The sequence below is a fragment of the Nyctereutes procyonoides genome, unplaced genomic scaffold (assembly GCF_905146905.1).
Source record: "Nyctereutes procyonoides isolate TBG_1078 unplaced genomic scaffold, NYPRO_anot_genome, whole genome shotgun sequence".
Taxonomy (NCBI): domain Eukaryota; kingdom Metazoa; phylum Chordata; class Mammalia; order Carnivora; family Canidae; genus Nyctereutes; species Nyctereutes procyonoides.
The window spans coordinates 41,954,005-41,976,176 of NW_026575133.1; the positions used below are offsets into that span (position 1 = coordinate 41,954,005).

Consider the following 22,172-nt stretch of genomic DNA (forward strand, 5'->3'; position numbering starts at 1 on the left):
CACGTCGGGCTCCCGGTGCATGGAGCCTGCTTCTCCCTCTGCCTGTGTCTCTGCCTCTCTCTCTCTCTCTGTGGCTATCATAAAAAATAAATAAATAATTAATTAATTAATCTTAAGAAAAAAAGACAAGACAAACTGTGCAGAAGGTACAGACTCTGAAGAATATTTTGTTGTTAGACTCCCACAATTGAAATAACAAATTCTTTACCTTTTGCGGGTATCCCTAAGGATTTAGAGGGAGATAAGGCAGTCAGGAGGCCTTCTCCTTTGAAAGTTTCTTTTTCAATATTTAAAGTTAGCAGAGAATTACTTCAAATATTTAATAAATATTTACTGATAGCTTCACCCAGGAGACAGCCATAGAAATAGTTCATCGACAAATAGATTTTTAGTAAACTCTAGTCTGGCTAGGCACTTTTGAGCTGTGTAAAAACGAAGAAAAGCCAAAAACCAGCTCAATTTCATTTTGATTCAGGTCTCTGTAAAGTATGGATAGTTTAATGATGTGGGCAATACAATTTATACAGAATTATATTCCATCAAAGTCCAGGTATAATTCTTACAAAATCTAACACTCATCAAAATGTGTTATGGTGAATGTCTTCATGCCAGCTTTAAGAATTGATGAGATTAGGGGCATTTGGGTGGCTCAGTTCAGTGCAGCGTCTGACTCTTGATTTCAGCTCAGGTCATGATCTCGGGATTGTGAGATCAAGCCTCATGTCTGGCTCTACACACAGCGTGGAGTCTATTTAAGATTCTCTCTCCTTCTCTATCTGCTCCTCCCTGCCCTGCAAGAATTGATAAGATTAGGCATGATGATATCACCAGAGAAGAATTCTTTGAACATCAAAACACCATGGGGGAACCATCACTCACATCTAATCAACAGGTTATGGTAGGACTCCCACCCAGGACAGTATCTGTTTATGATATATATATATATATGTTTTAAGATTTTATATTTTTAAGTAATCTCTACACACATCATGGGGCTCAGACTCACACAACCTGAGATCAAGAATCATATGCTCCACCCACCGAGCCAGCCAGGTGCTAGTTTGTGCTTTTCTGAAACACCACACTCACCTCATCAGTTAAATTTACTAGAATACAATGAAGGCTACATTCTCTTGGTAATCCTAACTATTTTCTACATTCATTGCACAAACCCTAGCAAATGGCGAAAACATTAAGCATATTTCCAGAACAGAATAACTTATTACTATTTGAAGCACAGAAAAAACTGGCAGTAAATATCTGTATTACCAGGAGGAAGCATGTCTTCATTATATCTTACTATAGTTACCAAGTTTCCAAAAATTTTCCAAATATGGTCAACATCAAGGTAAATTATAAACAGAAACCAAGTGTTCATATGATCTGAGGAAAAATAACTCTGGAATTTACTATTTACAGTTCACATAGTTAGAACAAGAACTTTTCATTGGCAGGGACTCAGCAAAAAACAGGAACCAAACACCTACCACTTTCCTTCACTAAAAGTGCACACTTAGAGTAAGTCACTTTGCAGGCTTTGGGTTATCGAGAGTCAATCGAATGTTAACAACATTGGACAGGAAGAAAAGTATGTCCAGAAGAGGACTGATGGTCAGAAAAAGCTGAGGACTCAAGGTACTAAAATTCTTATTAAGGCAAAGAGAAAGTGAGGTGCTCCAGAAGGAACCCACATGCTGGAAGAATGTCATATGACTCAGCTATTCTACTCCTAGACACGGACCGACTCCAGGTCCACACAAAGACTTGTAGGCAAATGTTCAGAACACAATTATCTGTGATAGCCCCAAAGTAGAAACAATCCAGATGTCCATCAACTGATGAACAGATAAACCAAACATGGTCTATCCATAGAACGGTGCATTCTTCAGCATTACGAAGGAACAAAGTCCTGACACAGGCTACAACTTGAATGAACCTCAAAAACACTATGCTAGGCGAGAGAAGCCAGTCACAACAGAACACATATTATATGACTGCATTTATCTAAAAATGTCCATTATGGGTAACACTACGAAAAGCAAATCCGTGGTTACTTGGGACTGGAATGAGGACAGGAAATGGGCATGAGGCTTCTTTGTGTGGGGATGGAAATGTTCTAAAATTAGCTTGTGGTGATGGTTGTACAACTCTGTAAATCTACTAAAAAAATCACTGAACGGCACACTTGAAAGGGGTGCATTTTGTGCTATGAGCGTACACTTCAATAAAGCTATTAATGAAAACAAAGCTCTAGGTGGATACAAGATCCAAGTCCTGACATGGTCCAGATGGAGACCACGAACCACAGGGTGGACAAAGAAGCAGGAGTCCCCCACCCTGTTTTCCACAGAGCTACCCACCACACCCACTGTGGCCATTTATTTACAGGCAGTGAGCCAATTGCAGGCAGTGAGCTCTATCAGGTTTTATTCACGCGCTCGTCTCTATACCATGCACGTGGCCTGAAACACAATCCAGCCTCTGGCCAGCACCAGCTGTGTTCATGAGAAGACCATGACAGAGCTTCCTCCTTCCGCAGCAGCTGGAGCAGGAGGGTGTCGAGGATTCAAGATAAGCTTTCTAGTTCTATCTTGGAAAATCACCCAACCTCTCCTAAACATTAACAGAAAATGTCATCTGGATCTTGGACTGCCACAGGGACTAAGCGGTTCTCACAGAAGCCCTATTTTGTTTCACAGGAGCCACTGTGACCTCCTGCCTGGTCAGCACCTGAGGCTGAACTTCTGCAAGGCCCCGAGAACGTTCTCACGGGTGACGATGTCCTCATCCTCCTCCTTCAGCCTTTCCTCCAGCATCCGCAGCACCTTTGTGCTCTGGGCCAGGTAGAGGCGACCTAGTAATATAAGTGCACAAGTGAAAGAGATGCACAAGTGAAAGATGCACAAGTGAAAGAATTTATCTTAAGTGTATGTTCCAAAACCACTTTCTTTTTTTTTTTTTAATATTTTATTTATTTATTCATGAGAGACACAGAGAGAAAGAGAGGCAGAGACACAGAGGGAGAAGCAGGCTCCATGAAAGGAGCCCGACATGGGACTCGATCCCGGGTCTCCAGAATCACGCCTTGGGCTGAAGGCGGCGCTAAACTGCTGAGCCACCCGGGCTGCCCCAAAACCACTTTCTAGGAAAACTTTGCATGTAACACATGTAGAGCTTGGGTAATTTTAGGTTCTAAAAAACTTAAAACAGGGATCCCTGGGTGGCGCAGCGGTTTAGCACCCAGGGCGCGATCCTGGAGACCCGGGATCGAGTCCCGCGTCGGGCTCTCGGTGCATGGAGCCTGCTTCTCCCTCTGCCTGTGTCTCTGCCTCTCTCTCTCTCTCACTGTGTGCCTATCATAAATAAATAAAATTAAAAAAAAAACTTAAAACATATTTCTTCTGCAAAGTTGGTTTTATTCAATTAACTATCTAATGAAGAGAAAACCACTCTACTTATAATAAAAACATAATTCATCATGGGGCACCGGGGTGGCTCAGCTGGTTACGTCTCCGGCTCTTGATTTCAGTGCAGGTCATGATCTCAAAGTTGTGAGATCGAGCCCAGAGTTGGGCTCTGCACTTAGGAGAGAGTCTGCTTCTCTCTCTCTCGCCCTATGCCCCATCCCTGCTCACATATATACACACTTGCTCTAAAATAAATAAACAAAAAATATTTAAACATAATTCATCACTATGCTTTTGGGGGGAGCCTTGCCAGATCTACCAGGAGAAAGAGAATAAGGAATCTCTAATGTTTTGGGTCCCTTAGTCTTTATAATAGAGGCAGCCAAGCAGTAGTGCTTTCTGGCCACACTCCTTGCTCCTTCTAGACACACCCTGTGGCTTGGAGGAGTTGGGAACCATAGCTGCGACCCTACAAGAAGCCCTGAGTTATCACTAGCCTGTTGTGGACATGTGTCTTGATAATGTTAATGCATGCACCCTCACTCATAATAAATGTCTGCTAAATGGATGGAAGAATAAGCACATGAATGAGTGAACCAACTTTTGGAGTATCGTATATTCATAATTTGAAAACTCCCTTTATTTACATTTAAAAAGCTGAAACAAAGTAGAACTTATAGAAGATAATGATACTCCATAAAATCATTTTGAATTCAGCTTTGGTATGTATTATCTTTGGAATTCAGATCTGCTTGGTTATCTACTTTTTTTTTGTTTGAGATTTTATTTTTAAGTAATTTCTATACCCACTGTGGGGCTTAAACTCACAATCCCAAGAGATCAAGAGTCACACATTCCACCGACCTGGCCAGCCAAGTGTCCCAAGAGGTTGTACTCTTTTGAAGGAAATGGTGTAGTGCTTTGGGGGATCAGCTTTGATTATTTCACTAACCTTATTTTGCCTTAAGCAAAAAATTATAGAAAATGCATCACCTGTTATATACTTGAAGACAATCTAACTAGTACTGTTAACAAAACCAGGAAGCTTTAAAATAAAATAAGAAGGCTTATGGAATAAACTCTAAAACCATCAAAATTTGCTCTGACATAAACTAAGCAATATGACAACAACCAATTTGCAAAAGACCCCTTCGATGCACTGCACAGGGATCTCTTGAGGAAATATACAGTGTCTTTAAGAAACCTGAAGAAGAATGTCTGCTTTCAGAGGAACAAAATGCCTTAAATAAGACCTAGCTGTTCTCTTTGAAGAAAAGCTAATGATTTACCTCCTGCCAGGGATGCAAAAGCATTGATGAGCCGGGCCATGTACTGCCGTACTACCTCGCTCTTTGAATGCAGCAGCTGGAGCACAGTCCTCTGGGGAGACACATCCAAAGAGGAAAATGATGAGGTTAAAGAAAACAGCCAAACATACATCTCCTCTATGGGTCTGCTGTTCTCTGCCTCTGTGCGAATTTATTAGAGGTGAAATAAACAGACTAAAGTCAACACTTCATTTGGAAGTCTCAATTTCCAACGGATTTTTTATGAGAGTTGACAAAAATCAGTTATTCAGACTTCTAAACTGAAAGGCTGAATTATACTGAGCACCTAGCCAGTGGCTGGCACAAGGGAGGCAATGCTGTTTGCTATTATTGTTGCTCATGTTTTTCCAGGTTAATGATAGGTCCAATAGACGCATCTAATTTTGCTCCCTGCAAACCACAGTAAAACTACAGTGAATGGATTAAAAAAAAAAAAAGATTTAAATTCTGAAGGACAGAGAGACAGCAGAAGAAATGTAACAACATAATTTTGGAATCAGGAATATAGGGTGGTAAAAGACTTAGCAGAACCAAGAATGCCAAGTCTCGAAGGCAACAGGCAATGAGGAATTACCCAATTTGCGGCACTTAATCCTCAATAGGAAAAAAAAAATAAAGAATGAATACAAGCTGTTAAAGCAGCAGCTGGATTCCACTCTTGTTGTTCCTCCACAACTGTCCTCCTGTGTATTCCCACCATCGGTCTGGGGGTGTTTCCTTGCGAGGGTAACACAAAAGGTCTCTGGATGTGTTAGCAGTTGGACAGGTAGGTGGTCAGGGCCAGGGTCCCCAACAAGAAAATATGGAAGCAGGATGGCTAAAACAGCACTAACATCCTGTTTTACAGCTTAGATAGGACCACACTTGCATTCTGTTTTGCAGCCTTTGCAAAAATGACTTCTGCAAAATGTCCTAAAATAAGATGATTAACCACAAACCATTTGTCTCTATCCTGGGCAAGGGGCAGTGAAGACATAAGCCCCCAAGAGTCAGCAAAAAAAAGACCATCAGCACAGAGGCATTAACCCTAATTGGCAGACAGATACATGATCAAACTCTGACTGGTGTGACTCAGCACACCCTGATTGCTTAAGAGAGTTCTGTAAAAGAGCTCATAAAACCTTCTAAACTTAGACACTCTGGGGGCAACCCACTTGGGCTCCCCTCCCCTCTCTGGGAGGTTTATACTCCTGCTCAATAGACTTTGCTGCCCACTACACTTGGTCTGATCTACCTCTTCATTCTTCGAAGTGGCGTGACCAAGAACCACGGGCGCTAAGGGGACACAGATCCTGTAACAGAGGGGATACCTGGCACAAGTGAGCAGGGCTTCCACGCCCAAATGGGGAAAGGGAGCAGTGCCTGAAGGTAGAATGAATGCTACACAGAGAGTACCCCCTCCTCTTCTCCTACTTGGCTCCCAGATCCTCATCCTCTAGGGAGGAGATAAGACTCTTCTCAGAGGAAAATGACCAACCCAGGAGAAAAGAACCAGAGTCCTCCACATCAGAGGTTCCTACTAAAGAGCCTACTTGGATCACCCTCAGTGGAGCTCTGCGTGGACAGGCCCTACCCTCATACTCAGAATTTCTAACTAGCTTTCATTCCCGCCCCCTCAGAACATTATGAGATAACCATGGTCTACCGGAAACCTGAGGCAAGTTCCCAATATGGGAGATAAGTTCAAAACAAATGTGGGGGAGGGAGGGCAACCTGAAGGAAACGGGCCTGTGCAGGGAGCAGATAAGCAAAAACGTGTCATTCATAGCAGCTCAGAGACTCAAGAGGCTGTACTGTATCCATGAAATACCAGGTTACCATAAAAAGGGGGAGTGAAAAACTGGACAGGAAGGTTGGAAAATAAAGATAAGGAGAGTCCCAGAAAGTAGAGCAAGAAGAAAAATATGGAAAATATGAGAGAAAAGACAGAATTGGAGAACCAGTTCAAGAGGTCCAACATTCAGAGAAACGAGAACACAGAGAGGAAATTATCAACAAAATAAAATCAAGGAAAGTTCCCAGAACTGCACTTGTCAGATGGAAAGGGCTCACAATGCACTCAAAATGGTGAATCAAGGGGCACCCAGGTCGATCAGTGGGTTAGGAGCCTGCCCTCAGCTCATGTCGTGATTTCGAGGTCCTGGGATGGAGCTCCAAAGTCAGGCTGCTCAGTGGGGAGTCAGCTTCTCTCTCTCCCTATCCCCCTCCCCCTGCTTGTGCATGCTCTTTCTCTCAAATAAATAAATAAAATATTAAAAAAAAAGAAAAGAAAAGAGAAGACTCAACAGGCTTCTAGGGAAAGAACACCAGGCCATATACAAAAGATCAGGAATTAGAATGGGTTTGGACTTCTCAACAGCAACTCTGGAACCTAAAAGGCAATGGAGCAAGGTCTTCCAAATAATAAAGGAAAATTATGTACAACCCAGAATTCTGTACAAAAAATAAAGACATTTTCAGACATACATAATTTCAAAAAATCTACTTCTCACCCATCCTTTCTCTGAAAGCTATTAACTACAAGACATGTTCCACCAACAAGAGAAGGAAAAACAGTAATGCTCAAAAGTGTGGTTCTGGACCACCAGCAGTAGCATCACATAAAAACTTGTTGCAAATGCAAATTCTCAGGCCCCATTCCAGATTTACTAAACAGAAAGCACAAGGGCCCAGTAATCTGTGTTTTAATGAGCTTTCCAAGTGATAAGACTGTTGCACGCTAAACTCTGAGAACAGCTCAGCTAGGAGAACTCACTAAACAACCAGTCCAATTTCTTGGCTGAAAGAGCCATTTTATCTTGGTGTCATGGTGACAGGGCATCCATGTTGGACGAGGAGATTTCCTGCTCTGCAGGTTCTCTGACCTTTTTTTTTTTTTTAAAAGATTTAATTTATTTATTCATAAGAGACATAGAGAGAGAGGCAGAGACACAGGCAGAGGGAGAAGCAGACTCCCCACGGGGAGCCTGATGCAGGACTCGATCCAGGACCCCAGGATCACACCCTGAGCCCAAGGCAGACACTCAACCACTGAGCCACCCAGGAGTCTCAGATTCTCTGACATCTTAAGATAGCTCCAGCTCATTCCTTACTTAAAATAAATCACAGCAATTAAATATAATGACATGGGGAAGAAATAACATGTCTTCAGTGGCTACAGAGATCACAGTATTGTGACAAATCAGAAAACCGAAGATGTCTTTCATTAGAGGACACGTTATTTTTTATATATACAACCAAGAAAGAAAAGAAGCCAAATAAACTACAACAGGCCATCAACTATTACATATGCTCCAATTTCCCAGAATCCTAAAATAGGGGAGAAAAATGCATCTCAGATGAAATGAAATAAGATAGTTTCAGAAAGATTCAATATAGAATTTACTCTGAATTTGAGTTTGTAAAGTCACAATATATTTTTCAGCTGCTTCATGCCTGATAAGTCGGTTTCTGTGCCATGACAAATATAAGCAGAAACAAAAGTAAAAGGAAATAAGTAAAAAATTTGAGAGACCATTTTGCAAACTTAACACACAACTGTCTCATGGGGACAGTAAGACTACTTTCAAAGAATAAACTGGCAACCCCAAATTCTTGAACGTTACTGCTTATGTGCATGATAGGTTAACATGTGATTAGTCACTGCTGGGTGCTGTTTCATCAGCGATCCTAAGGGGTATTGATATTTCACCCGATGTACACACTGTGAAGCTTAAGAATAGGGAAGCAAATGATCTAAATAAGATCATTTTAGATAAATATTGAGTGGAGATAATGAAATGCAGTGTCTATATATATGCCACGTTCAAGATCTTGCTCCTCCTCCTGTCCAGCAAAGCCTGGTACTGATAACAGGTAAGGCGGGGGAGGAGTGAGGAGGGGAATCACCAGGTATTGGCTACTCTGTGCTGGGCACTGGGTTAAGTACTTCCCACATGTGACCAAACACAATCATCCCCACAACCTCAGGAGGTACGTAATGGCTCCTTCTCAGAGATGGGAAGCACCCTGAGACCCAGTAACTTACTTAAGGTTATCTGGCTCATAGGCAGTAGCGTTGAGTTTTGAAAACTATTAATCTCATTCCAAATCTCATACTTTTCCCACTGCATCATCAGACCTATCTGGTCCAAAGCTGTATATAAACATAGTGTTAACATATCTTAATTCAGATGAAAAATAGAGCCAAGATGAAAAATAATTGAATTAGCTCACCTGCTTTGCCTGTCATAAGTTATGCTGAACTTATAGGACTCATGGTTAAGCAGTGGAGTGAGGGAAAGAGTTGGGATTTGGGGGAAAGGAAAGATGACAGCAAAGAGCGCCAGAGTTCAATCAAGCAGTTCTAATCTGTTTAGGACTCTATTAGAGGTGAAAAGGGGGCCAATGTCTGGGGCAAATAGCAGATCTCACCAGCTAACAGAAGGTCAAGGCTGATATACGGTTGCTAGGCTGAAAATACCATATAAGATCATCCCCTTGAAATGAAGGCCGTGGCTGGGCTCTGGCCCATTTCTCACGGACCTGGCTGTGGCTGTGACAATCCAGGAGGTCGTTGCCAATGTAGGCTTCCAGAACGGTCTCCCTTTGCTCTCCAGGATGGGATGTGGTCAAGCGCTAAAACGAAGAAAAAGAAAAGTAATAGACCCACGTCTTAATATGGAGAAAAATGTTCATATAGCACTATCTTTTAAATGACAGTAGCAGTAACTACACATTTAACCAAAGTAAATAATATACCGTTGGGCGGTGGGGGGTTGGGAGGAAATGGTTACCCAGGCAACCAGTCAACTAACAAAGAGTTACGATGTCATACTGCCTAATGGGTGATGTAGGAGTCAACTTACACACATGAAATCTCCAGAGAAGTGGTAAAATGCCCGACTGTAAGTGTACAGATAAGGGAGAGGCCGGTCACCAACATCTAGTGAGGTTTTCTCACAGGAAAGGGCTCAAGAGCTGGCCCCTGAAGGATGAGCAGACTATTAACCAGCATAGGGGAATATGAGCATAGTGGGGAGTGGGGGGTGGGGGGGCGGGAGCAGCAGTGTGTTATGGGTCAGGAAGGCATGAAAATACATGGTGCATGTGGTGGAGCTCAATGGGGCGTGGACACAAGGCAGGTTGTGGAAGACTTCGAGCAAATGCACTGCCAATAAATTAGACTTTATACGACAGGGCCTGATGCAGCAATACTGTGTGTGTGTGTGTGTGTGTGTGTATGTGTAAGGAGTAGGTGAAGTTGTATTTTATAGATTTTGAAAGTCCTAAGTCTCTTGTGTTAAGGAAGAATTTACTTAATGTCCCTAGAGCTAGAAAAAAAATTTTGTATGGGGAGTGTGTAAAATGTGTGTGTGCATATGAGTGTGCACAGGTATGAATTATGAAAAAGTGACATAACTAAAGTGAGCAAATGTCCTTGCTTTTCCAGGAAAATCCTACTAACGATGCCTGAGATGGCAGGCCCCGCTTCTGGCCGAGGAGGAGCTGGAGGTGTAAAGAACAACATGGCAAGAAGACAAGAGCAGCAGACCACCCCGAGTGAAAGGTGGTGGCCTCCAGAGGCGGGGTGTCGCTGACAGACTGGATCCCCAGCGGCCAAGCCGGGAGCCCTGAGGGGAGAGGGTGTGTCAAGAGTGCCACATGTGGGGGCTGCCGCCCTTCTGTCCAGTTCACTGAAGCTGGGGCCTGGATGCTGGAATGAGGTGGAGGCAGAGAAGATGGAGGGGGACACAGACAAGATCTTTGGACACCTGTTTACTTTTTCTGGTGATTCTGTGACATCATCATTCAGTCAGCAAAGGAATAGCCTGTCTCACCAAGATGCTCAGTAGCACGGGCTGAGAGGAAGTGCTGGGTGGACAAACTGGGAGCCAGAGAATGAGTCGGCTAACCTGAGCAGAGACAGGCCAGGTGCGGGGCTGGGATGGTCCCCCGAGATGACTCATGCTGCCCACCCAGCCTAGTTAACTGAGGCAGGCATCACCAACTGACCCCAGGACTCTTTCTGCTGATGTGAGACGCATCCCCAGGGTATTCCTTGGGACCATATTCCAGGAAGCCTATCAACCATCAGAAATGCAAGCAAGGAGACCTTTTTCTACAGAGATGGGGAAATTGCTCAAAGGCATTTTGACGCCAACATACCCTGAAATTCAGGGATCCATGAAGGGCTCTGACACTATTACAAGCTACGTTGGAATGGATCATCCAGTAAAAGAGCCAACTAGTGATGGCCTAGCCCTGCAGGTCACAAAGTGTAGTCTGGGGAATTCTAGGGGTCCCCAACTCCTTTTCAGGGAGTCTGCAAGATCATGATTATTTTCATAATAATACTAAGATATGATTTATCTTGTTTTTTAAGATTTTATTTTTTTTAAGTAATCTCTATGCCCAGCATGGGGTTCAAGCTCATGACCCTGAGATCAAGAGTTGTATGCTCCATCGATTGAGTCAGCCAGGAGGCCCTGATTTATCTTTTCCATGGTCAACTTCCCTGAGGCTATACAAAGTGTTACACTGTGACAAATCAAATGGGGAAGCAGATATGAGAATCCAGCTGTCCTCCATCAGGCCAGACATTAAAGAAATTTGCCAATATGTAAAACAATGTTGCTTTTCTTACTAAGTTTGTTTGGAAAATAGTTATTTTTTATATCTTAAAAAATATATATTTATGGTATGTATGTTCTAGCTTCATGACTATTTATCTCACATGAATTAATATTTAAAATGTTCTCAGTTTTCATTTCTAATACTGGTAGATAAATATTGGTAGATAAAATTCACATAAACTAAAGCCTCTATGGTTCTCAGTAATTTCTGAGTGTAAACAGGTCTGAGAACTAAAAATCTTGAGAACCACTGGCTTAACTGGAACCAGTCTGAAGAGTTGGAAGAAAAGCAATAATTCAGATGAGGTTTGATTTCCCTCAAAGACTGGTTTGTCATGCCCACCCTTGCTATCTGCTCAAGTGGCCCCATGGTCACACCTGAATGCAGATGTCTTCATGAAGCTGTCATGTGGGGATGACTCTGGGCTATCACACACCAGCCCTGCTGGCTGGGAGTGTGGCTCACAACTGACCACAGGGATGGGCTTGAAATGGCACAATATCAAACGACCAAGGGAAGGCAGTGGCAACACAGGGGTTTTTATAAAGAGGCCAGGGCTGTCTTTAGAAGCTTTTTTTTAACTTTAGCTCTTGGTGTTGGCAGGCAGCACGAAGAAGGATTTTGTAGATAGGTTACAAGCAAGGTAGCCAGCCAAAAAGACCAACATGGCCTTTTTTCCCCCCTTAACTTCAAGGGAAAGGTACGTACCCAGCGCAGAGCCTGCAACAAGAAGGCTTTCAAGCGGTCACTCCCCAAAATCAAATCCTTCTTCAGCTTCTCATAATCCAAGGAAGGCAGCAATGGGACATCCTTCAGTTTCCTATTCAGCAACACAAGTTCAAGAGAGAGAAAGGGCAAAAGGGCACGTCCATTAGACCTCCTGAGTCCTGGGACACCAGCAGCAGCTCCGCTGTTTTCTCTACTCCTAGAACTAAGTACAGGCTTCCACAGAGAGGGCTTTCCAGGCTGCCCACCCCCTAGTGTTAGTGAGCTCCGCTGTGCCTTTCCTGCGGAGGTACTGGGATTTTGTTTAACACCTTTCCCAAAATCAGGAGCCCATGCCTAACCAGGTTTAGAAAGCGCTGTGCTCACATTGGGCCAGGGCTCCATCCAATGGGAATGGAATCACCTTGGAGGCACCAGAACTTGCCACATGGCCAAAGTCCTATTTAGAACCTGGAGCAAAGCCCGAAGACCAGCAGTAGCAGCAGGCAGCAAGAGTTCTTCCCCAAAACCTGAAGCTGCTGGCCCTCTTAAGTCCGAGGGACCAACTGAGGGGATGCTAAGGGCAGACCAGGGTTAGGAAACCATGAAGAGGAGGTGCACAGTTGATCCCCCCCAGGGCAGTAAAGGATGTATCAGGAAGTAGGGAGGGTTCAAACTCTGGAGAGAGTAGCAAGAAGAAAATTTTCAAACACTCCTCAAGAGGGGAATCCCTGGGTGGCTCAGCGGTTTAGTGCCTTCAGCTCAGGATGTCATCCTGGAGACCCGGGATCGAGTCCCACATCGGGCTCCCTGCATGGAGCCTGCTTCTCCCTCTGCCTATGTCTCTGCCTCTCTCTTTCTCTCTGTATCTCTCATGAATAAATAAATAAAAACTTAAAAAAAAACAAACCCTCCTCAAGAGGACTTGAGTGGAGCCCTCCAGGGATGCCTTACATAACTCGTAACTCACACACACACACACACACACACACACACAGCCTCACATATATACCTCACATCACACACACACATACCACACTCATGCATCTATCCCACACATGTATTCCCACAACTGTGGTGTGGTGTATGTGTTTGGGATATGGTTATGATTAGTGACTGAGGACCTGCTTTCATGTTTGGAATTGCAGGTTTGTGGACTGGACTGCTCCCTCATGGGGCAGCACTGAACTACCTGGTCTTCACAGTTTGTTTTGTTCAACAGGAGGGAACTGGAGTGCACGGGAGAATCAATGAAAAGGGAGCAAGGCCTGTGGTCTAGTTAACAGCACTGTCCCCATGTTAACTTCATCATGGAAGATGTCACCGCTGATGTGCTGGGGGTTTAACTTCCTGTGAATCTATAGTCATTTCAGCATAAAACAAGTGAAAAACAAAAGCAAAACAACAATCTGGTTTTTTTGACCCTCTGCAGGGAATATTAATGTTAAGATCAATACTCCTGGCACAATACTAAATAGGGGCTCACGAGGACATGGGTGAAACGATGCAAGATAAAGGGTTCCTGGGGCACCCAGGTGGCTCAGTGGGTAGAGCATTTGACTCTTGATCTCAGGGTTCTGAGTTCGAGGCCCATATTGGAGGTACAGATTACCTTAAAAAATAAAATCTTAAAAAAAATGATGAAAGGTTCTTTTGTTTTTCATTGACATGTAACTGAGATATATTACATTAGTCACAGGTGTACAGCATAATGACTTGACACCTGTATGCAGTGCGAAGTGGTCACTGCACTGAGTCTCTTTACCCTGTCACCATACAAAGTTTCCACGTTTTCTTTCTTGGGAGGACAATTTAAGATTTACTTTCCCAGCAACTTTTAAATTTGTAATACAGTGCTATTGACTATAGCTCCCATGCTGTCCACTGCATCCCAGGAGTTTTTATTTTACAAGTGGAAATTTCTACCTCCCAGTCTCCTTCACTCATTTCACTTATGTCATTCGTTTTAAAGGGTGGAAGAGAGATGGAGGTGAGACCTCTGGGGGGCAGCAGTGAGGATACTGAAAATTTTCTTCGTATGTGCCTATAGCGCTCAACTTTTCTGTAATAAGCATGTTTTACATTATAAAGAAATACTACATGCATGCTAGTTTTCTTAATGTTAGTTTTTAAAAGACAAAATGAGATCTTCTCAGAAGGCCCAGGAAAAAAGGCTAGAGATAGGGCATCAGATGAGATCTCAGTAAACACTACTGGGAGGCGGTTCACCTGTTCTGTACGTTAAACAGCAGCACCTCAAACATGTGCACACTGATTATTTTGACACTTATTTCCCTGAGGTAGATACTACTGTTTTTGAAAACGAACACAGATACCTTAAAAATTCCAATTCCAAATAACTGGCCAATATTCTTCAAAAGCATCAAGGCCATGAAAGACAGAGACTGAAGAATGATTTCACATAAAAGGAAACATAGACACGACAACCATGTCAACATGTGATCCTGCACTGAATGCTGGACCAGATAAAGGACACAATGGAACAACAGGGAAAATGTGAGGAAGGCCTGTACATTATGTGATATGATATCAGCACTGATTTTCTGATTTTGATAACTGTACCAGGCTTACACAAAATATCAACACCAGGCATCTGGGTGAAGGGCATAGGGGAATCCTGTGTACAATATTTGCAGCTCTGAAATTATTTCAACGAAAAAAAGGATTTTTCAATTTAAAATTTAATAATCTATTTTTTTAAGATTTTATTTATTCATGAGAGACAAAGAGACAGAGAGAGAGAGATAGAGAGAGGCAGAGACACAGGCAGAGGAAGAAGCAGGCTCCATGCAGGGAGCCCAATGTGGGACTCGATCCCAGAACCCCGGGATCACATCCCGGGCTGAAGGTGGTGCTAAACCGCTGAGCCATGCGGGCTGCCCGATAGATAATCTATTTCAATTTAAAATTTAAACCAGGTCTTATTCTAGATAAGAAAGTTCTGGGACGCCTGGGTGGCTCAGTGGTTTGGCGCCTGCCTTTGGGCCAGGGCATGATCCTGGAGTCCTGGGATCGAGTCCCACATTGGGCTCCCTGCATGGAGCCTGCTTCTCCCTCTGCCTGTGCCTCTGCCTCTCTCTCTGGGTCTCTCATGAATAAATAAATAAAATCTTTAAAAAAAAAAAAGAGCTCCATTTGGAAAGCCAAGTCTGAAATTGTTCTATAGCTGGGATGCTTCTTCTGGAGGAAAGAAAAGCTATCAAACGTGGGCCATACTTTCTTGTCCATAATGGCAACATGAGCAGCTAACCTTACTGCCAGCTGAGTTGCTGAGCAGCCCCACGTTTCTGTGGCCCAGCCACTCTCCCATTTTCCAAAAAGACTGAGCCATACCTTCTCCTTTGTCCTCTGAAGCCCCTTCACTGACTACCCACCCCCTCACTCTTGGCAGGGGACCTTGCCTCTTATACCCCTGGGAATAACATTAGCAAACACTCCGAGAGTTTATCAAGTCCCCAGCACTGCCCTAAGTGCTTTGGACACATTAACTCATTTTTAATCCTCAAAACAATCCTATAAGAAAGTTATTATTGTCTTTATAAGTGAAGGAGCTGAGACAGAGAAGTTACATAAGTGGCCCAGGTCACAGAGCTGGCAGCAGAGGTGGGATTTTAACCCAGGCAGTCTGTGCTCATGGGTCAGTGTCAGACTCAGGCAGGAGTGGGGAAGGAAGTAGGCCGTGAGTAATCTAACAGCATCCAGTGAACCCCACAGAGGGTCACCAGAATGCACCCTGTCCTCATGCCTCTGCCGAAGGTCCTCAGCTTCCTTGTTATTGTAACATATTCACCTGATGAAGTTCCTGAACATCAGACATCCACAAAGGTGACAACCTCATTGATTAGGATAGGAATGCTCAGGCATGCACAAAGCTACCCTGTGGCCCTGCTCACATGTGAGCCAGCAAAGAACATAACATTTAGACACTGCAACACTCTGTTGACTGCCCTACGATGGAAGATTAATCTCTAGAGAATAGAACACACAGGTACAATTTAACATTTTTTTCCTTTTGATGCTATCTCTCCAAAATAAATAGAATTAATACTAAAAGATACTTCTAGTTTAACAGTGTCACTTATAATGACTGGTCTTTCCTTTAATATCCACGTGGAGCTCCAGTAAATCAAAGGTACTACTCTAAGTTAGGCTGTTAAGTGTTTATGAAAGTTACTTTGAATTCTAGTTTTACCTAGAGCTGTTCTCCATAACAAATCCTAAGAGCAAGTACTTACCCAGGTGCCAAGGAGGCTCTTAACATGGTTGAAGCCTGGAGATGGAGGAGGGGAACAGAAGAAGAGACACCGCGTTGAACAGTGAAAGCAGTGCATTAATCTTAAATCATTGTACTCACACAAAATCAACAGATTTGTAAAGTTTTTTATCCAGCAGTATTCTCTTATCATAATCATATATGATTTAAAAATTAGTTCAAACAGGGGTGCCTGGGTGGCTCAGTCAGTTAAGCATCTACTTTCAGCTCAGGTCATGATCCTGAGTCCTGGTATCGAGCCCATCAGGCTCCCTGTCCCTCTCCCTCTTACCCCTCTTCCCATTCATGCTCTCTCTCAAATAAATAAAATTTAAAAAATAAAAATTAAAAAATTAAAATAAATAAATAAGTAAAAATTAGCCCAAATAGGGGTACCTGCATGGCTCAGTTGGTTAAGCATCCAACTCTTGATTTTAGCTCAGTCCCTGATCTCAGGGTCCTGAGATGAGCCCTGTGCTGGGCTCTGTGTGAAGTCTGCTTGTCCCCTCTGCTCTACCCTCTCCCCACCCCAGGCTCAAAGGCACACACTCTCTAAAACAAATAAATAAATAAAATTTAAAATAAAATAAAATTAAAAAATAAAATAAAATAAAAAGTTAGCCCAAACTGAAGTTAAGCAACACACTACTCAAGTATTTTCCAAGCTGCCCACCACCCTTCTTGGTTCATTGCAACTCTGCTCCAAGGAATACTCCATGAAAAAATGAGTGGGCTCTCCCCAAACTCCCAGGGGCGCTTAAAGCTGCCTAGTTAGATGTTACAGAGAACAAAAGCAATGAAAATCACTTTAATATCCTGATTTTTTTCTTTATTAAGATTTTCTCTTTGAATATAAAAATAATATGCACTTTGTACCAAGCCAAACACTATAGAGGTGTTTATAGAAAAATCCCCCTCCAATCCCACTCTCTTTTAATCTCACTTAGAGTCTTTTAATCCTACTTACAGGTCAAATCACTGCCAACTTTATGGATATTCAATGTCCCACTTATTGTTTGTTTTGTTTTTGTCACTACAAACAATGCCATATTAAACATATATTAAAATAGACTTGAGAAACAAAAAACCAAATGCTGTAACACTTGGTTAGACCAACTCAAACCAACTGTAAAAAATATCTTGAGAAGATAAGCAAAATCTAAGTATGGACGGCACTGGTACTATATGATACTAAGAATCTGTGTCACATGTATTTGGCATTGTGGTTATGTTTGGTTACTGTTCTGTAAAGCCTTTATCTGTTAGATAAATATAGTGAATTACTTACAGGTAAAGTGATATGTTTGGGATAGGTTTTAAGGAACTCCAGGAAAATAAAGTAAGGAGAGGAGAAGGAAGAGATCTCAGCCCTCTGTGGAACCCTTCCTGGAGGGGCAGGCAGTGGTTCTCAGTCTGCTGTGTGTCACCACAGCTCTTGAATGGTCATTATCCACACATTGATTGCTATTATCCACACATTATCACATTGATCGTGATTATTTTGCAATTATTTCTGCGCCTTTCTCCTTCAGCAGACATTGAGTTCCATAATGAGTGGAGACGTAGTACCCTCAATATATGCACCCAGCACCTGGTACAGTGCCTGGGCAGAGACATGTGATCAACACTTAATGAATGAATGAATGAATGAATGAATGAGGATTGACTTCCCAAGATGGGCTCTCCAGAATCCTTGACTGATCCTAGTTGATGATTCCATTCTCTACTGCTTCCATCTGCAGTATTTATGGGTCACACAGATTCCCACCTTGGAGACAACAAACCATACTTTTAAATGGCTCATGATCATGCGTGTTCTTATATTTTTTAATCCTTGACTTTTTTTTTTTTTAAATTAGAGGAAATGCCTATTCCTGTTATTGGCTTAAATGGCAAGAAGTTCAAAAAATAAATTTGAAATGTATCTAAATTACTCATCTAACACATTAAGAAGGCCAAGATAGTAAGTCAAATGAGTCAAATAAGGGTATTAGTCATATTGAAATATTAGCCTAATATAAACATAAAATAAAAATATTTTTAAATTAGTGTTATTGGCTAATTCATATATCCACAAATAAAATTCATCAACACCTTCCTTTTTTTTCAATTAAAAAAACATTTCCTATCATTTACTTATTTTTAAAATTTTATTTATTTTTAAGATATCTTTTTTAAAAAGGTTTATTTATTTTAGAGCATGGGGGTTGGGGGGGGGGGCAGATGGAGAGAGAGAATCACAAGCTGACTTCCGGCTCAGCTCAGAGCTCAATGCAGGGCTGGATCCCAAGACCCTGAATAATCTCTACACCCAACGTGGAGCTCAAACTTACAATCCCGAGACCAAAAGTCCACGCTCCACCAACTGAGCCAGCCAGATGCCCCTTTCGATCTTTTAAAACACTGCCTCTGTTTTGCTAAACTTTATATCATTCTATCTACTCTATCATTCTATCTATTCTATCTACTCTTAATTAAGAAATTAATTAAAAAACACTGATAACTAACCCTTTTATAAGAAGAGGCAGCATATTAAACATTACTGAGCTTTTATTATCCAATCAAGTAAAAAAAAAACAAAACAGAACACTAGAGCTGAGCTGTGGGAAGAATGGGACAGCATGCTCAAAAGAGAGGACCGTGTGCTATTTCATTCCTTCAGTACGTACCTACTGATTGTCTCCTATCTGCCAGGTCTCTGTGAAGCACAGTGATACCAGAGTGACCAATGCAAAGCCCCTTTCTCAAATGCTTACAACTCAGTGGGGGAGAATCAGTAATCAGATAACTCTCTGTGCCTCATCTGCAAATGGTGGCAATAGCAGTACCAGGGGTGTGGACCCCTCTGAGAGCACCCAGAAAGTCAGCACGCTTCCCCTTCTTTTCTGCCTATCCACGCTGAGCTCCCCTCCCCTGATGGGGCTGCTGGAGCTGAAAAGTCCCAAGCTCCATTCTAAGTTATGAATTTGATGTTGACTTTAACCCTGATACTTGAGTATAAATCTGCTCAGAGAATAGAGAACTCACAACAGGCACTTCCTACCCACTGCTTGAAGGCAGTTAATAGTAGTCAAACTAATAGTCAAACGTTAATAGTAACATTTGAACACTCGGGGCTGCTCCGATGTTTTGGCCAAACTTTACTTTGGACTAGATTTCTTTTCTTTTTTTTTTTTTTTTAAGATTTTATTTGAAAAAGAGTGAGAAAGCACAAACAGGGAGCAGCAGAGGGAGAGGGAGGAGCAGGCTTCCCACTGAGCAGGGAACAGGACAAGGGGCTTAATCCCAGGATCTCAAGACCACAGCCTGAGCCCAAGGCAGACACTCAACCGACTAAGTCACCCAGCCATCCAACTTTGGACTAGACTTCTAAAGGTCATTGCTACCAGCTGCAGGTGCTGTTCTGTGTATGGGCAAGTGGACAGAGCTACAACATGCTGGCAAAGAGTAACTCAAGAGGAGAAAGATGGGAGAAGTTCCAAAATCATCAGTCACAGTCAGAATAATAATTCCCCTGCAAAAATAAATAAATAAATAAATAAATAAATAAATAAATAAATATAAATAAATAAATAAATAATAAATTTATTTCTCTCATGAGCTAATAATGAATTTTGAACATGAATGGACCAGCCCCAGACTGGATCCCCTTGCTAAGGAGCCGCCAAAGAGGCCCTGACTACGGCCCCATAGAGCACTGAGTGATTCCCAGATTTTATGCTGGGAGCTCAGCCAAAGGTCTCCATGGAAGCCATGTGCTTCACTGTGGATATGTAAATGGACAAGTGCTTTCCTGAGAGGCACAGTGAACGCAGGGCAATCTTTCAAAGTGCCAGTAGAAGACAGAACAATGAACATAGTGACCCATCAATTATTCATTGAGCACCTACACGGTGCTGGGCTCAGGGCAAGGCTCTCTGGACCGCTTGGATACCGAGAAGTGAATTTCTACCTGAGCAGAGAGTGAAATGGAAGCATAATGCCTCCATCACTGCTCAGCTACAGGCAAGAAAGCTGAGCTTGGCCCTCGGCTGTTACTGCTCTCCAAAGCCAGTAGTCATGGGGTGGGGACAAGGATGAACAGGGTCCACATGAGTGGGCCAACAGCGAAATGAGGAGCTTTGCCTATGATATGTGAAACATCAGAAAGTGTTTTAAGAAATTGGTTTAAGGTGTCACGTGATAAAGTATCCCTGACCAAAAGCATCTGCAGATGTACCGGGTTGGACTCTTCATGAGTCTTTAGCACTGCTGAGTGTTGTGAATCTCAGAATATGACATGTCTCAAACTTCATACATCAGCGGTTGGTTTGGGGGATGGGGAACCCCTCTAGGATTAGTGTCCGTAGGTACTAGGTTTGGAAAAAGCTGCTGTACAGGAAGGCAGCAGGTGTGTGCAGCCCAGGAGGGTCAGAGAACAGCAGCTGTCACGTCCTGAGGTAGTGGAAGGCGCTGTTTGGGGCTGGAAACCTAGGACCAGGCCTACTTGTTATCAGCCTCCCTCCCTGGCCTTGGGACTAATGCTGAACCTCTGTGGCCACCTGTGCTGTGTAGGAGAAGAGATGAACAGTGAAGGCAGGCCCCTTGGCAAGCGAGCTCAAGGGGAGAGATGACCTAGAAGAGGTTAAATAACCACAGTGGGAGGAAATGTGCCTTAGCCATGGGACAGAAGAGGCCACAGCAACTGGGAACCAGAGGAACAGCCCCACCACATAGAGATGGGACGTTGCTACAGCCAAGTCTGTAACAGGGAGGGGTAGTTGCATAGCACAGACTGCAGGAGTAAATGCAGGAGGGGAGGGTGGAAATAGAACCCTGTGCACATTGGCATTTGGAACTGAAGCTAAGTTAAGTGGAGGGGGAATACTGAGTTCCTGCCTGAATGTGCTTCTCGGGCTTCCTGGGCCACCAAGGGCACCACTCGTGGCCCTGCCTCCACCCTGTAGCCTGTGGGCACGTGAGAGCCTGGGGCTTGGCAAGGTACACAACAACATGGCCACCTGAGGAAGTGCTGAGGCCTCCTGGGCTTTCTGTGACCAGAGCTGAGCGTAGAGAGACAGATGGGCATTAGATCACAAAAGGCTTCTGTTAAAAAAAAAAAAGAAAAAAAATATAGAAAATTTAGATGGACACTTGTATCTAATAAATACTCTGTTAAAAAAAAAAGAAAAAAAAATATAGAAAATTTAGATGGACACTTGTATCTAATAAATACTCTGTTAAAAAAAAAGAAAAAAAATATAGAAAATTTAGATGGACACTTGTATCTAATAAATACTCTGTTAAAAAAAAAGAAAAAAAATATAGAAAATTTAGATGGACACTTGTATCTAATAAATACTCTGTTAAAAAAAAAAGAAAAAAATATAGAAAATTTAGATGGACACTTGTATCTAATAAATACTCTGTTAAAAAAAAAAAGAAAAAAATATAGAAAATTTAGATGGACACTTGTATCTAATAAATACTCTGTTAAAAAAAAAAGAAAAAAAATATAGAAAATTTAGATGGACACTTGTATCTAATAAATACTCTGTTAAAAAAAAAAAGAAAAAAAATATAGATCACAAAAGGCTGTGGACTTCAAGCTGAGTACTCCAGACCTAGAGTAATGACAGGTATTAAGCAAGACAGTAATGTAGCCGATGCCTGTATGTACCTCCATCCCTCCCCAAACTCGAGGGCATAAATGAACATGACCCAACCAGAAAAGTCACCACTGCTCCCATGTGCATGAAAAATCAGACAGGTAAGAGCTTTGAGACTGAGATCAATTAGAAAATGTTGCTTTAGCCAGGACAGAAAGAGGAAGAGCCTGAACAAACACAAAGGAACAAAGACGTG

The 22,172-nt window shown here is 42.5% G+C and overlaps 1 protein-coding gene across 6 annotated transcripts in view; it reads right to left on the reverse strand.

Annotated features, from left to right (window-relative positions):
- The window catches only part of ARMC9 (armadillo repeat containing 9), a 156,616-nt gene that overhangs the window by 88,816 nt on the left and 45,628 nt on the right, over positions 1 to 22,172 (reverse strand). For all 6 annotated transcript variants that reach the window (XR_008661216.1, XR_008661217.1, XM_055300398.1 and 3 more), the window contains 5 exons: positions 16,312 to 16,346; positions 12,059 to 12,170; positions 9,260 to 9,352; positions 4,697 to 4,787; positions 2,731 to 2,854 (listed from right to left, as the gene is read on the reverse strand). Coding sequence is in view for 4 of the 6 variants with exons in the window: in XM_055300398.1 (XP_055156373.1) it covers positions 2,731 to 2,854; positions 4,697 to 4,787; positions 9,260 to 9,352; positions 12,059 to 12,170; positions 16,312 to 16,346 (455 nt within the window). In the remaining 2 variants the exon portion in view is untranslated. The remainder of the gene's footprint in view (positions 1 to 2,730; positions 2,855 to 4,696; positions 4,788 to 9,259; positions 9,353 to 12,058; positions 12,171 to 16,311; positions 16,347 to 22,172) is intronic.